General features: G+C 30.3%; 1 protein-coding gene across 1 annotated transcript in view; it reads right to left on the reverse strand.

Annotated features, from left to right (window-relative positions):
- The window catches only part of LOC113376423 (vascular endothelial growth factor C), a 97,012-nt gene that overhangs the window by 55,255 nt on the left and 23,432 nt on the right, over positions 1-18,325 (reverse strand). The window contains exon 3 of the mRNA XM_026616323.1: positions 4,041-4,073. Coding sequence (XP_026472108.1) covers positions 4,041-4,073 — 33 coding nt within the window. The remainder of the gene's footprint in view (positions 1-4,040; positions 4,074-18,325) is intronic.

Here is an 18,325-nt window from a genome sequence, read left to right on the forward strand (position 1 = left end):
CATGATCAATTTTTTTATAATATTTAGACCCCCATCTTCCACTTGGTGATACGTGGTGATATTCAAAATTACCCCCATCCCCCGGCAAACATTACGTGTATTTTTAGTTACGAGAAAAAATCGCAATTTTGATTTTTTTTTAAATGTTTAGATTTTTTTAAAAACAATTCAGGTAGAAAATAAATACACGTGATATTTTACTATACCCTTTCCTCCCCATGTGATATTTCGTGATTTTTTGTCAATCCTCCCTCTCCATAAGAACCTCAGGTGATTAATGGACGCCCCAACTTGCGTTAGGACAAATTAGTAAACACTTTCCAAGTTTTCCTTGCAGACAAAAAAATTACAAAATTCTTAGTTATAGTCAGCTTTAAATGTGATGATTCAATTTATAATTATTTATTTAGTTTGCCAAAAAAATCGCTTGTGTATTTTTGTGAGTGCGGCTTCTACGCGCCATTTTTTACAAGGCTCCCCCAGACCGTAAAAGCCCCCATCATGCAAAAGCAAAAATTATTAAAAATTTCCCATTTTCCATGGAGACAAAAATTTTAGAAAATTCTTAGTTACAGTCAGCTATAAATGTGATGATCCAATTATTCAGGCAAATAGTGTATATTTAATTTACGTTATTCATATTTTTTTAGAAAATTAGACAAATAGATTATTATAATGTTTAACCCTTTCCACTTGCAAATTCTGAAGCGGCATCCGAGTGGAAAGGGTTGATATATTCAATATTTCTTTCTAATTTGTGATAAATCTTTTCCATTCCTAAGGGGGCGCCCCAAACTAATTTTTATACTGAGCCCTATGCTTCTGGTGTAACTTGAGTAATACTAATGCTAATCGAGTCACCCCTCCTATATCGCGGAGTTCTGGGTACGAGGCGGCCCTCCTATAACACGTATTCGTATAACGCGATTTTTGCTCAACAACCCATAAAACTTCCAACTTCGGCCAACACGATATCAAGCACTATATCAAATGTCTACTTCAGATTATAGATCTCAAATATTACTAATTAATGACTTTAGTAACTAATATTGTTGTAAGATGTTCAAATAGTAAGTTCTTTTATTGACTATTTTATGTTTTACAATATTTTTATATGAACGTGCCAGTTTATATAATAGCTGTGTACGACATTGCTTTTAGTAGTATCTAAACTCTTATACAGAATACTGTTTCTAAAAAAAAATTCAGCTTGAATTTTTTTGTTGGATAAGTTTTTTAGTTCATCTTTTGTTTTATTTTTTTTATATGAACTTAACTCTTCAATTCATTGAAAAATATTTTATTAAATACTCATATTGTTTGTTTATAAAAGCCAGTTTGTTTGAAATACCAAAACTAATATTTTCATTGTTTTCAAACTTTGTTTTTAGTTTTTATATACAATGATAGCAAAATAAATTTCTAATTTTAATTCTTATCTATAAAGAAAAAGCAATATTTAAAATAATTCTTTTTATTATTGTTTTATTATTGAAATAAATTAATATTCATATATTTTTTATATGTGTTTGATATTAATAGTTATTGTTCATCAGGCATCATATTAAAAACAAAAACGGCTTTTTAATAGTGATTTTCGTTTAACACGGTTTTTTCTTGTAGTAAAATTGAATTTTTCGAGTAACGCGGTGTTCTATGTAACGTTTCTTCGGTATAAAACGGGGGTATAGGTGTATTTATTATTCGGTTCTGTATAACGCTGTACAAATGATGCGATTTATACTAATTCTGAGTTTTTGAAAACGCGGTATTCATACAACGCAATAACCGGTTTGCATACAACGCTTAGAATTAGTCCTGGTCGTATGTTAATTCTGTGTTTCTTATAGCACGGTTTTTATATTACATGACACGCACTCACCGCGTTATAGGAAAAATTATTATGAAGAGTTTTGTTTCAATTTTTATTTGTATGATGACGGTACAGATTTTATGCTTATTTAATTAAAATGTATGATCTTTATCATACTTAATTTTATTTTATTTTTTTTGAACAGCAATCAGATCTTTATAGTCCTATAACCTGCTAATTGGACTTAATACTTGTCTCATCTCTGTATGATATATTAGTATTACAATTTCTGTAACAGGGCAAATATTTTTTATTGGTTCAGCAATGCCGGATGAGGGCACCTGATTCAGGACCAGTTGTTCTAGCCGCTTACCTATGAGCGAACCCATTTTTTTTATCAAATAAATCATAAGTTTAAAATTTATTAATTATAGGAATTTATTAATGACTAACATCGCAATTTGCAATTAGGGCGATAATTATGCCATGTATAATTTAATGAAGTATGCAGAATACTTTATGATTGATTGACTGAAGTGATTTAGGCGTTAAAAATAATTAAAACGTTCAATGATTACATTCCAAAAATTACAAAAATTCGATCTATTATAAGGCTTTACAATTAATTGATATCAAAAGTATGATATATAATTCTTCGACCTCGAAAAGGAAGAAGGTCAAGGTATTCGAGTTTTGCGATGATAGCATTTTAAAAGAGAATACATATTACGTAAATATTTCTGACACAAATATGGGTTATGTGGATATTGTATTCGTAACAATTTGCAAAATGCGAACGAGATGTGTTCTTTAGATTTGATTACAATATTCAAAACAAGAAATGTTATGAATTCGAGAGTATCTGAAAGTTTCGAACAATATTATCTTGAAATAAAGAATTCATTTATTTGGATATGATAATACAATTTTATCGATATCTTCAAATAAATATTTTCTTTGGTTATTGTGGCACAGATATTTTTATTGCATTTTGCGACGTTCTGAATACGTGTTGTTCGGTAAAAGTAACATATGAGGATAATACATATATTCAAATATATATATATATATGTATATATATATATATATATATATATATATATATTAGGGTGGTCCTTAATATGGACATCTTCGAATTTCCTTGCTCCCAAGGGCTCAAATGGTTCCAATTTGATAAAAAAACAATTCTCTGAAAGTTCTAGCTAGGGTAGGGTAGACAAACCTTAATTTAAATCAAGATTTTTAAGTTAAGTTTTCGTTTTTTCGAACATTTTAATCAAAATTCAGTAAAATATTTATTATCTGAGAGCAAAAATAAAAGTTATCTGATCACTAAAATGCCGAAATATTACAAAATTGGGGTTTGTGGCAGGAGGGTGATAGTTTAAGTGCTTTTTATGTGTTTTTAATCACAAATTATAAAATGTAAAATAAAAGAAATCGGTCCAAAACCTAAAAAATATTTTACTTGTGGCCAACCCTTACCACTTTTAGTTACGAAAAATAGATGTTTCATAAAAATCGGTCAAACCGTTTCGGATGAGTATTGCAACCTTCATATATATTGAAAAATCATACAAATTCCTATTTATTTGTTTAGTCTTACATTACCATTAAGGGTTTCACTCAAGTCTTGGTTTCACAAATATTTTTTTTATTTATAAATACAAGTATTTTGTTTGAAAGGATTTGTATGCTTTATCTTAACTTTTGTTAGATGAAAATTTAGAATTGTTTGGAATAAAAAAATATATTATTTTAAGAACCAGTAAATTTTACTCTATCAACGGTGTAATGATTAATTTTAATAAATATGATAACCAGATCAGAATTTAAAACAAATCATTTAAAAAAAAATCAAAAAAGGTGGTCCAGGCCTTGGAGAAAAAGATTAGTGACTAAATATCGACACAACAACCATATGTATCTGATTTAAATGATGTTCCTAATTTGTTCTAAAAACTTGTTTTCCTAGAAGAATTTATTCAAGGAGCTTAATTCCTTTATCACTCAAAATACAATTTTTATTATTGGTTGCAATTCTGTTTTCTCCCTTGGGCGACGTCATGAAATTGCAACGTTCCGGATTCATTTTCTTTTGATATAACGCGCACAGCGTTAAAATAGTATTAAATTTTGTTCTTTATGATATGCCGTGAAATACTCATAGTGACATGAAAGAATTCTTCATCGTGTTAAAACTATTAAACGGTAAAAGAGTACTTACTTCGTTCGACATCCGGATCTCCGCCGAATCTATCTGAAAATAGGAAAATATTATTAATATTTTGGTTGCAAATATAATGTAAATTTATATATATATATATATATATATATATATATAATATATATACACACATATATTTGATTATTGTATAGTTACTACAAATTATTTTTAATACAGGGAACTGAAATCTGGGATGCAACACATGGAAGCAGCACAGAAGTCGATATGTAAAAAGTAATAGGTGAAATTTAAATAAGGATGGAAAAAGAGGTAAGTCAGATATTTTACTCATATTATGGATTTGTCTCCAGGCATCAATAATAATAATAAGTGGTTGTCAAAAATCAAGGATAAGCAACCTGCGGCCCGCGGGCTGGTTGCGACCTTTTAACTATTCTGCGACCTGGCAAGCATTTCTAAATAGAATTTCTCAACTGTCTCCCATAAATAAATTATAATGTATTCTTTTCTTAGTATATATAAATCTTTGTAAATTATTAAATGTAGCTCGCCATAAAATTTCAAAATATAAATGTGGCCCGTGAGTTCAAAAGGTTGCTCATTCTTAAAATAAATCAGTGCTGTGATGGACAGTGTTTTCTTTTCTAAATTTACTATTAGTTATTTCCAAAGTATTTTTACGCTTTTTTTCTTATATAATTTTTTTTAAATATGGTAAATTGACCGAGAAATTCGCAACGCAAAGTTTTTATCAAAAAAGACTGAGACGTAAAAAAAAACAATATGTTACACTTTTCTGTAGAATAACAACAAAAACTGTCCCAACGCTAATTAATTATAAAGACCCTGGAATTGACCCGTCATACCTTTTGGAAATTGCTTTTAGCTTTAACATACTGCAGAAAATAAATTGAGATGTTATTGTAAATGCATGTTTTTCTATGTCCTCAAATTCATATAGAACAAATTGCAGAACTTACACAATAATATCAAGTAGGTACGTTTTTGTCAGAATGAAGCCCCGAGTTGCTAATAGATGTTTGCGTGGTGAGGCTTAAATATATTAAAATATTTTTTTTACAATAATTAAATAGCAATCATAGAAAAATTTCTATAAGATATTGTGTTGATTATTAAAACTCCAGTAACAGTACTGGAGTTCTATATATATGACATGACGGAGATCACCCTAGTAGGCTACTCCATTTTAATGCATTAGATCGAAGGGATGCTTCTTCTTCAATCTAATATGTGATGCTTGTAATACGGGAATTAATGTGGGGTTATTGCGGTTGATGATCTTGTCGTGATGAATACCATTTCTGTTTTTCACTACCTCCTGGATAGTATCGATTCTTAGATCGTTATGTAGTATTCGGTTGCTGACATACCAAGGTGCATTTGCAATACACCTTAAAATTTTAGACTGTTTCCTTTGGGTAGGTGAAACTCTTGATTTACTGGCGCAGCCCCACTACTCTACGCCATAAGTCCAAACCGGTTTTATTGTCGCTTTATAAAGTAGAATTTTGTTTTCTAATGATAATTTAGATTTGCCATTAATAAGCCAGAACAGTGATCTTATTTTTCTTTCCATTGGTTTTGTTTTGAAAATATATTTGGCCAATCTTTATATGCATATTTTAATATAGTAAAAATGAAATATTTATAATGAATTAGTGCTAGAGCATTCTAATATTATAAAAGCGAATTAGAAATGCGTTTGATTGCAATTGTATTGCTGAAACGTTACGTATATATGCAGTATGGTAAAATGCACGTGCTATTAGTTTTTTACCTCTGTCATAGTATTATCGACGTACTACTAAATGAAATTTCTCTAAATTAAATTCTTTTAATATCCTCTTTGTAGAACAAACCCTAGAAAATCTAATGAGACCAAGTTGAAGAGTTATTATTTAAAACAGTCGAAAGTGTTTAATATTAATTTAGGCGTCGCAGTGCAATCGGCATGCAAGGAAGAATATTTGTACAACTATTGCTGTTTGTACAACATTTAATTAAACGCGATTTAAACTATAAGACATTCTGAGATAAAACTATGCAGCGCGAAATTACATCTGGAGTGTCTTCATGTAATATTCTATTAAAGAAGAAGCAAAAGAAAGATAAATGTATATATTATTTGTTATTCTTAGCAGCAAGCTGAGCAGACAATGTCTGCAAAGTTTCATGACGAGAACAAAAAAAATAGACGCTTTCATAATGATTTCAATGATTAATTAGTCAGGGTTCAACGAAGTTCTAATGAGAGGATTATAAGTTGAACGCATCAACGATATGTTAGAAAACGTTTCATTATTTTATGCAAATTCTGAAGGATGGATTAAACTAATTAAAAATGCAAACTGATATGAATTATCTATTTTATTCTATATATATATATATATATATATATATATATATATATATATATATATTGCGTTCTGGTAATTTTTCAATCAAAAATAAAAATTGCTCTGGTCGTCCTGAATCTGAATCCTGAAAGTTAATTGGGATAAATTGCCACATCCTCTATATAGTCTTGACTTTGCACATTTTGATTACTTTCTGTTCCGATCTTTATAGAAATTTTTGAATTGTAAATACTTTCATGAATATCATGGTGTCGTCAAATTGTACTTGATTCAGTTTTTTGCTAATAAAAACCAGAAGTTTGATAAAAGTGAGATGATAATGCTGCTTGAAGAATGACAAAAAGTCATTGATCAAAGTGGGCAATGCATCACAGAACTAGTGGGGCGCATGGCATCGTGCCTTAAGGCAAATTGCTGGAACTTCCCGTACCAATTTTTTTTTTTTTCAAAAAGATTAACATTTTTGAAAAAAATTTACTCTGAAAAATTAGATTTTCGATAAACTATAAACTTTTGATAAAATTTATACTTATTGTTAAAATGTCTATAAAATATCTGATAATTTGATGTGCATATGTCTAATGATCATTTTTGATCGCTATTTTTTTTAATTTTTTCACTAGATCTCCAAAACCGCTAGACTTGTCTTCATGAAAATTTGATCAGTTCTTCATTTTGTTAATACAAGTAAAATGTTTTTTGAATTATTCAAATCGGACGATCCGTTCTCCTAAAAACTGAGTTACTGTTTTTGGCACTTTTTGCCCCATATCTTCGGAACGGCTAAACCTGCCTTCGCCAAAAACTAAACAATACGTCTCCTTATCAATACAAATCGAATGTTTATTGAATTATTCAAATCGCTTCATCCGTGTTCTTGAAATCGTCGACGAAAATTTGTATCCGCACACAAACACACACACACACATACATCCATTTTATTTAAGGTATGCCAAAATATTCAGAAACCTCTGAAACGTAAAGATATATAAAAATTTTCATTTTCGATTTTTTTGCGATTACTGTAACTTACCCTACGGAAAGTTAATAAAGTTATCTACTTAGTTAACAGTCTACATATACATATTTTGTCGTTTTGTTATTTTTGAGGAGCTGTCAGAGCCCAATAGTTTTATAAGCTGTTGCGCTGATTTGACTTAATACTAGTCTGTTTGATAGATGGCAACCCAAATAGTTGTCACATCTCTGTATGATATATTATTGTTACAATTTCTGTAAAAGGGCAAATATTTTTATTGGTGCAGCAATGCCAAGGGAGGGCTATTTTCACTTGGAAACATGTTTCTATCTATACTTCCAAATCGTTGTCACTGTTGATTGACAACAGGCTGCTCGAAGTGGGTATCGAATCCGGGACCTCTGAATCAATTACAATAATCTATTATTTTGATTATTTTCAATCTATCATGATTATTCTCTCCTTGCGTTATTCAATTATCGGCAAACATAACAATTGTAAATGTATTATTCTGTAATACTTTCGTTTCAATAAAGTTTCGAAAACAAAGACGTCGCAAAGAATTTCGTCCGACCGCAAAGTAATTTCGATCGGTCCGTAGAGCGAGCGCTCGTCCGCTTGTGCAACGCGCCGTGACTTGCATTTGATAATGTTATCACGGCATGATGGAGCGCGTGACAACAGGATCAGTCGCTGACGGACACCTGAGACACCAAAGACAATGAATAATAATATCTACGATTCGGGACCGGCGATGTTATATAATACAACAATCGGTTTCGACGCGGAATCGATGTTTCCCAATCTTTGAAAGTGAAATTTCAAGACGGTAATTCGAAAGACTGACACAGAGCTAGGAAAATCGAAAGACTGACCCGGATCCAGTGATTGTGTCAGCTTTTTGGGCTCAGTGAAAATCAAAACAATCTACTTTTTTGTAAATATCAAGCAGTAGTGGTATTAGTTTTCACTCGAAAATATGAGATATAAATATGATTTTAAGTGAAAGTTGCTTTTGGAGCATCTATTCATCATATGAAACTTAAGGGAGGGGGGGGGGGTGTTAGGCCAGTAAGGTATTACGTATTTGTTTTTTTCTGCATTCAAAAGAATCCAAAATTTTTCAAAAACTAGTGGGGTGTATGGCATCGTGATTAAGGCAAACTGCTGGAACTTTCCGTACCGTAACGAAATGTTCGAGGAATACTGAATGTTTTCAAATAGATGATTATAAATATAGTAACATTGTCTAATATTTATAAGAATTATCTAAACTGAATCGCAAAGTTGAAATATTTTGTTTAAAGTATATTAGAACTTTAGTCAGAATTAAAAATAAGATCTGATTTATTTTCGATATACAAAAAAAATTTTTTTTTGAAAAAAAAAAATTGAAAAAAAATCTTTGAAACCAACAATTTTTAATTCTGTTTTTTTCTGGAGATGTAGAATATTATTTGAAAAATTATGGTCATTATTAAAAATTGTTAAATTTAGGCTGAAAACACTAATTTATATTACCATTATTTTATTCGTTTGATATTCACATACGAAGATCCATTTTTTCTAAATAGAATATTATTACATATTATATCATCATATTAAAGAAAGCTTGTTGAAAAAGTAAAAATTAAAGTATTGATTTTTGTCATTTTTATATTTGTCATTTTGTCATTTTTATATATTTGAGCAGACAATTATCAATTATCAGTTACATTTATGTATATGCAAATATAAATTATTGAATATGTTAGTTTATAAAAAGTGTACCTTAACAAAAGTTCACTTGAATAAATATTCTTATCATCCGATGTAAAATAAATATTCAAATATACGATTTGACGTAAGCAATATTATTTTCCAATAATAATTAAAAAAAGTAAAGATAAGTTATTTTTGAAAAACAAAGTCGTAAATTAAGTGCAAACAACAATTCAATTGTTGGAACTGCAAAATTCAATTCACTGGAGTTGTTCTTGTCAGATACTATTCTTATGAAGACTTTTTTATGAAAAAATCAAAATGATTTCAATTTTATGGAGCGCATTCCATAAAAAACTAAATGTATATTTAATTAAAAATAAATACTAAGTAATTTTACGATGATTTATTAGACATCGATCTATAATAATATGAGATTACATTTTTATACATTTTTTTATTTCTGTATTGCAAATATCATGGCACACTAAATCTAACTTGGAGCAAATTTGCTCCATACTTTTGTATGATTAATATAATTAAAAATTCTAATTACCGTCATAAAATTTTACTTTCCAAGAATGAGAAATATCGTTTTATATCGAATCCATTTGTGGTTTTATAAAATATTGAATAAAAATCATTGATTATTAGTGTACCAAAAAAAATTAAAACAACTTCAAATCAATTTTATTATGAATTAAATTAGGATGGAGATATTGTGAAAAATACTCAAGTCTCTTGCACAAAAATGCTGTTAGGGTAGTACAACTTCTGACATTTTTAATTTTAAATGAACTAGTGGTACATGGCATGGTGCCTTAAAATTTTTAAATAAACTTTTTTTTTAAACAATTTTATTTTCAATAGCAATCAGAATACATGACAATTCTATGAGCTATTTGGCTTATGTCATTCACTCGCACACATACACACACACTTTCAAACACACTTATAAGTTTATCTGATAAATATTACATTCATATTTAGAGAATCACTTCAATAAGTGATTCTACTATTCTGTTCACATAAATTTTAAATATTTCTAAGGGTCCTCCATATTATCTTTGGGCAGCTTCTTCTTCAGTCTTCTTGAAGTTGGTGTTTCAAGAAGCTGGGTGACTATGTGGTTAAATAAACTTAAAGATATTTTTGAAAACTTTCAAAAAAATTGTTAAATTTTTGATTTTTTTTTTGTTTTGAAATATTTTAAATTTGTTAATTTCTTTTTTCAAAGCAATCATGCTGAGTAATCATACGCTCCGTTAAGCCAAGCAATCGGACGCTCCGTTATTTAAAAAACTGAAAAACCATTTTTGCACTTTTTTGCCCTGCATTTTTGAAACAGCTGAACGAAATTCACACACACATACATCACATAAATTTTTTCTAATGTATGAGAAAGTGTTCAGACAGCTTTGAAATCATTTCCCGCCACCCCTTTCCCTACAGGAAGTTAAAAATGAAAAACAAATTTTGAAAAGTGATATTTCAAAAAAAATATATATTTTGAATTATGAAATTTTTATATTCTTCTATATTTATTTTCATTTCATAACCTTTGACATTCTTAACTGTTACGCTAATTTCGTTCAATTAGCGGTCGTATCATAGCACGTATGCATATGCCTTCAGAGATGTGTTCCCGAAAGCTACGACGTTTTCCTCGAGGTTTGCATTACGAGAACTTAGAATAATGATACATAAGCCCCAGTGTTGACTACACGTAATCTCCTTGGCTTGAACTAACACTGTACCTTGCGTGCATGACGTGATATACTCTAAAACCTATTATGAATAATTGAGAAATACTACGCCTCTCCAAGTAAAACAATTTTGCGTAACTTCCTGCTAGGATAGACGTAACAAAAACATAGTTGAGGTAAAGAGATAATTGGTTAAGGTTATCAGAACTGTTAGTGAAGTCATTTAAACTAAAGCTAAATGTGTTCAAAAAAAGTTATGCTTTGGCTTAATTTATCGCTACGTCTCTGGTATTGCAATTATAATGTTTATTTTCCACAAACAGCGCGCAAGATCGCTGGATAAGTAATTTATTTTGTTACAGGATTTAATTGTTTTTTACATCCTTAGCCGCATATTCTTCATATATTTTTGGTGCTGAAATAGCAATATTTGATGTGAAAAAGTTGCGTTGATTTTATTCAACGATAGAAGTCCAATCACTGAATTGCCATTCAATTTAGACATTCTAAAGACTACCAAAAATTTGCTGATGTTTCATTATGGAATAGACGCAGATGCTAAAATTGACGCAGTTGAATCAGTTGACTTTAGTTTCATTGCTTGTATAGGGCGGTCAGATTTTTTTTGTTTATTTTATGCATAGCAATCAGAACTGATCTCAGGTTTTCTTTGAATTGCCCTGATGGTGATAGGTGATTATTCCTTTTTTTGTTAATTTCATATGGCCTCGCTTATGATAATTTCTTAAAACCTAGCATTACCAGAAGGCAATCCAGTGGTTGTCTATTCTTTGTAATGATATTGTTATTGAACATTTGTGTTAATACTATGATATATATGATACAACAGTGCCCCGTTCGGCTATTTTTGTTTGAAACCATAATTTGATCTATATTTTCAAGTAAAAACTGATATTACTACTGGTTGTCTGAGGCAGGAATAGAACTTGGACCTTGTTGCTAAGCTCAAGCTTTTACCGCTACGCCATAAACACGGCTGATTGAGATTTTGGTCATAATTTATTTATTTATGTTGATGCAAGGTTATGATTTATCACAATAATAAAAGTTGCCTTTATATCAAAAAAATCGTTGTTAATTTTAACATTGAGGGCTCGCTCGAAGGTAAGTGGCTAGAACTAATGGACCTCAATTAGAGGTCCTGGATTCTGTCCTGCATCGAGAAGCCTTTTGTCATGCAGTAGTGACAACGCTTTTCCTTTGGAAATGTTGATAACAATATGTTTCCAGGTGAAATAGCCATGATCCGGCATTGCTGCATCAATAAATATTCACTCTATTACAGAAACTGTAATAATAATTTATCACACGCATATAGGACATCTGGTTGAGTTGCCATTTGTAGAACCGACTAGTGTTGAGTATAATATTAAGTCAAATAGGCACAACGGCTTATATGATTCCCAAGTTTTGAATCAAAATAATTTAATTTGTGCCTTCATTTAAATGCAGCTGGGAATCTTGCTAATTATTTGGTAAAGATCGGTTGCACCTTTCCAAGAAAATTGTTTTTTTGACTCTTCACAATTTTGAATGTCGCTAAATTTTAATTTCTGTTGATTAAGTCGATCTCTTATATATCGGAAAGTTTTTGGAACTTGCTTAAGACAAAATGCCACTTTTTCATGATGGAATATACTGATCAATTACAGTTAACTGGTCAAGCAAAAAGTTTAATAAAAATAAATTAGATGTGTTGACGCTACTAATATGTGAAATTTTTATCTATATCATTTTGCTTTAGCCTTCTGAAAGGCTGTTTAATAAAGGCTCTATGAAGGCATCATTCATTTGATCAGTTAATCAATTATCAAATTCAACTGTATAGCATTTGGCTAACTCCCGCTGAATTAACAATCGAAACTACATTTCTAATGACCTAACAAACTAATTACAATTTAAAGTGACTTTTCCGAGTGTAGACAGGGGGTCTATTAAAATTCCAACGTTAACTTCTTCCATAGAATGGATGCTTGCTGAATGCACGCACGCGCGCCTTGCTCACGTCGAATAGTTCAGGTTTAATCGTATGAACGGATGATTCAATTGTTTTGAATCAAAGCTTCGTGCGCTCACGGAATCGTTTGATATGCATTGCTAGCCTGCAGAACGCTTTTGTTCGTCTGTATGTGCAGAATTAAACGAATTTGGCCTACTACTCTCGATATGGTTATTCAGCGTCGTCTATAACATTGGAACCACTCTCATCAAATCGGAATAGACAATCATCGTTTTCGTAACGACAATCCGTTACGCCTAACTACTATCGAACACGATCAAAGAAAATGTAAAAGAGACAAGTATGAATATTTACTAAAATAGTTACTGACTTTTATCAAGTATAAGTACTAATACACAATATAATATAATATAAGGCTGCACATTTATTTTCATGTAAAAATTGTCGTACAATGATTATTTATTTATTTATTCATTAACTCCTAGGATGAGGAGTACACATATTCACTGGAAAATCTGATTTACTAATTATACTTCCTCGTCATTTCATGTCAATCTTGATCGTTTGACACGTCGGGCAAATTATGTATATCTATGTAAACGTGAGCCAAAATTCGACTTTTCTTCGACTTCTTCTCAAAACCAGCTGCACCGATTTTAAAATTCCCAAAACCATACAAATTTTGATTAGTTTTATCCCATCTTATTTACGAGTTAGTAGAGAAGTGCAAAACTGTTTGTAAACGTTTTTCCAAAGATGACAGTTGTGGATCGTGCTTAATAATTTTTGGTGATTTTAGGCCGAGTCGATTCTTCGAAATTATTATTGAAAACATGTTGACGATAAAGGGATTAAATCTCCAGTGATATAGGGGCTAAATCTCCGATAAAATGAAAATGCTATGTTACGGATCTATAATCCTATGAGTTGGTAGTTACAAAGTTTTTACACACAAATCCTAACTTCCAAAAAGCACAAACGTCATAATTTTAACTTCGGTTAGACTTCACGTACGTGAATATTGAAGAGACATAAGAAAGTTGCATTTGTGATAAAATTGTTACTTGACATTCGTAACAGGAGAATTGGCCCTATAGTTTATGGTTTAACAAGCATCTATAAATACTATTGTCCTACAAGAAGTGGTTATAATTGTAAAATATAATTGAAGTTTGGTATAATAGTCATTTATTCTATATATTCTTTTCTTGTAAATGAGGGTATTGTCAGATTATATTGAATAATGTTTATAGTAAGATTTCAGAATATTAAAATTTCTGTTGCAATAATAAAATCATAGAAGATTATAAAATAATATCAAATTATAAAAGTTAAAACTTTCAAATCAAGCTTCTTTTCTCCCATACCCGTACGTCCAATCACTGGATGAACTAATCTAATTGTAAGTGCTAATAAAAATTTGATGATTTTCCGTATAGAATAGTTGCAGATATTTTAAAACAAATCATAGTTTGTAGTAAGTATTAAGTAGTTCCATGATTAAGTACATGGTATGTATATTCTATATATCATGCTCATAATGCCGATATTTAATAAAATGTTATACTCCAATTGCAAGAAAACATTTATGAAGTGTTTTACGGCGTCAGATTCAGGCGCAATTTTAGCTCGTGCGATTTCTTTTAAACTGAACAATATGCATTCTGGATGTTTTTTTTGTACATGTGATAAAAACAGGTTATATTTGACACAAATTTTAATAAATTTCTATTTGTAAATTCTGCAATAATTCAAATTTAGACGTTTTGAATATTAAATGTTCGATTGAAACCTAATATTTCAATCAATCCCTCTGTTTAGTTTAGACAGTAAAAACAAGAGAGTAAATTTTAAAAAATGTGTATGCAAAACATAGGTTCAAATAGTGATTTGTACTTTACGTAAAAAAAAAATGGATGTAAGTGTATGTGAGGATACAATTCGACGATTTCGCGAGTACCAGGTTAACCAGGAAACATTAAATTCCTTTTGATGGGGAAACATGCTGATTAGTTTTTGGCAAAGGTGGGTCCAGCCGTTTGGAAGATACGGGACGAAAATGCCACGTTTCCTTGATTATTAATTATTGATTATTTTTATTCCTCGAATGTTTAATTGTGATGCGAGAATTGCCAGCCATTTGCCTTGAGGCACGATGCCCTGCACCACTAGTTCCATTTTAATATTATATTTACTCCTATATCATGTAAATAAAATTTCAACGATCTAATTACTCCTCGACTATCCCAGCATCTTTTGTTTACACTAATACTGCAATATGCGTCTAAAATAGTAATTGAGGTTCGCATTGATCCTGCAGTTTGCTCTTTAATCCTTAATGAAGTTTGATTGCGAAATTAAGATAATTATTATTTCTGTTTCATTGGTTTCTCAGCGTTTGAATTTCGTCTTTGAAGACGTCGTGCAGATAATTTGCGAGTTAACTATTGGTGAACTATGATGGCTAATCCGCGTATAATTGTTTTACAGAACTTGAACGTGCTCAAGTCGAACTTTCTGTCGTTTGGCTGCATTCATGGAATGTATGTGCTAAATATTATATATTCTAAATGAATTTCTCGTTTTTTTTTTTTTTTTTTAATAAAACATATTAAAAATTTAATAGAAGAATAGGTAACATTTGTTCCTATATGTGCACATAAATAACTTGATCCATAAGAATATTCAGCTAATTAGGTAAAATGTATGCATATACTAAAACTACGCCACAGGAAAGAATAGTCTCAATTAAATTTTTGAAATTACGTCGTACGTAGTATGTCTTATGTTTTTTATATACTTGAACAGTAATCAGTTTTTCCTTAATGTACTAAATACATCATGGTGTTCAAAGATGCTGACACATTAAAAAGGTCATGTGCATGACGTATTATAATGAAAAAGAGAGCAGCTGGCATACAATAGCTCGCGGAGCGATGAAAAAAACGGTTTTAGAGGATCATACATATAGAGATATATATATCTATAACTTCGTCAAAAAAATAGATATTGAGATGATTTTTTTTTAAATAATTCTAAGGTTTTTTTAACTTTCATAATATCAAAAAATCTCTAAATCGAAAAAAAAACAAAACCGAACAACCCCCTTAAAAGATGTGGTGATGCACATTTCCTAACCCAATGTTTTCTATATGGAAAAATTTTGTGACAAGGATATGTTATGAAGAACTTTCCATACTAAATATTGACAAAAGCCATGTGGCACGAATGTCAAAAAAACGATCTTAGATAACAGGGTCTTTCTGACGCAGCTTCATAATATACCAGTGACGTTGCAGTTTATGTGCAAAACGACTGAGCGTACAGCAAATACATGACATTTTGACAGTATTCAGTATGATTCTGTAGCAAAATGTATGGCAGTTGGAGCGAAACATGGCCTTGCAATAATATTTTTCTGTTATGCGACAGAATCGGCCCGATATTGTGTATTTATATATTTGCGTTAAAGAAAGACTATTTTCACTTATCATATTCAAGATCTAGAATCTCAGTTTAAAACCTGATGTCACTACTGCTTGATATTAAGCTGGTAATTAAACACGGAACAAGTGGTCGCTAATTCTTATCCATACCACCTGGACATAGCCGGCTATATATCCGTAAATATAAATTAAAAACTTTCTTGGATCTAGAACCAGTTCCACTTTAATAGTCAGTTTCGAGAAACAACGTCTGGTGAGAGCCAGTTCCGCAATAGCTCTAAAATTTGGTAGTTTAATATATTTCGTGATGCACTTCCCAGGACAATCTCAGCAAATTCATCACTTCGTCAACTGGAATTGTTCATCAAACTAAGCGATCATCAAACTTGACGATACACTGTTTTCAACTACGATTATGTAACGCGATACCAGATTCTCGGCTGCAACAATGTTTGTTGTACATAGACAGTTGATAATTCGTATATATAAAAGCGAGCTATTAAAATATACAATAGTCAGTTGTTCTAGTAGAAAGACGAGAATAAAGCTCTATTTTGAAACAAGAACTGCGAAGACTGTGTTAAATCTCGAGTAACGCTCTTTCTAAAATAATATCTCGTGTGTCGCAGTGTAAGGGTTAGTGAACAATCTGAAATAGAATTTTGATTCAAAATATTAAACTAAAAGTTGACCAGTTTTTTGTTTTGTATTGACAATTTTAAAAATACATTATATGTCGTTTAAAATCGCGTAAACGACTTCGAAACCTTGCCCAGAATATTTTTTAAGGTTTCATACCAAGTATATTTTAACATTGCTTCTGATATCCTGAACAAAGGCTTATTTTATTTATTTATTCATTCATAATCAATCTGTATGCACTAATAATAAATATTATTTTAGAATCCTGTAAGAACAATTTTTTTTTATTCCAATATTTTTTGCATTTGGTCGTGGATTTATACGATACTTCATCAACACAATTTTTTGAAAAAACTTGTTTAAAAAATATATATATGTTAATTAGTATAATGCTACTTCCAATGCATATTTATTAAATAATAAAGAATTTATTGAATTGAAATTGAACTCGAAAATCAAAAACATTTCTAATAACCAGAGTTTTCTACTTTTATTATTTTATTCCTAATTGTTATCACAGTGAACTTTAGGGTCTAATAAACATCAAATTTTAATCGAATCTATTTTAATAAAGGTCTAAGAATATATAAAAGATCATAAATCTGGGCAAGTTTCTAGGTCACGTGTTTGTTAAAATCTAAACCTCCTTCACTTGGTATCCCTAGACTTTGTTTTTTTATTATAACTACTAAATATTTTAAATTCGTTCGCGTTCTAATTTATATATTTAAAAAAAACAATTGAAACAAATCAGCATATTCATAGCGTTGAAAATAACCAGAAACGTGATTTTTTTACGTAAAAAAAAACTCGAAATCAAAAAAAAACTCATCTATATAACAAGGTATCAAATGAAATGAAGTCAACCACAGATTTTAAATTCAAAATTAAAGTAAAAAGCATATTAGAGATGAAAATCAGAAATAAAAATAAATTTAGTTTATACGTTAACTTGCTGAATTTTTTAAGGATTTGGTCTTTTGAGTCTTCTGGGGAGATGTTGGAAAAAATGCTTTGGCAAGTTGCTTTGGATGTTTTTCCTGTCTAGTCTTGTCGTAGATGCGAGTTTTTTGATATTCAAATTGGAGTCTTAGTGGATAAAGGACATATTTGGAAGCCTCTAATATTTATTTAAGAACTTTATTCCAAAACCAAAAATAAAAACACAAGCAAGTTTGATGAGAAACGCAACTTATCTAAACAACAAGGTATCAAATGAAATAAAATCAACCACAGATTTACCTGAATTCAAAATTAAAGTTAAAAACTTATTAGAGGTGAACAAAAACTATTACAAATTAGAGATGAAGATACAGAAAAACAATGAATCTAGATTACAACCTGGTGATTCCAAAGGGTCTGTTTGCCTGAAAATGAGTATTCTGGAGATGTTTGAAGTCAGCAGATTTTTGGCAAGTTAGTTTGAAAGATTTTCCACTCTAATTTTGTACTTGGATGCAAGTCTTGATTTCTTCTGTCACCGTATACAAA

This window comes from Ctenocephalides felis, unplaced genomic scaffold, assembly GCF_003426905.1.
Source record: "Ctenocephalides felis isolate EL2017-DRISC unplaced genomic scaffold, ASM342690v1 CF-g0.4_SCAFFOLD_01886, whole genome shotgun sequence".
In the NCBI taxonomy this organism is placed as follows: domain Eukaryota; kingdom Metazoa; phylum Arthropoda; class Insecta; order Siphonaptera; family Pulicidae; genus Ctenocephalides; species Ctenocephalides felis.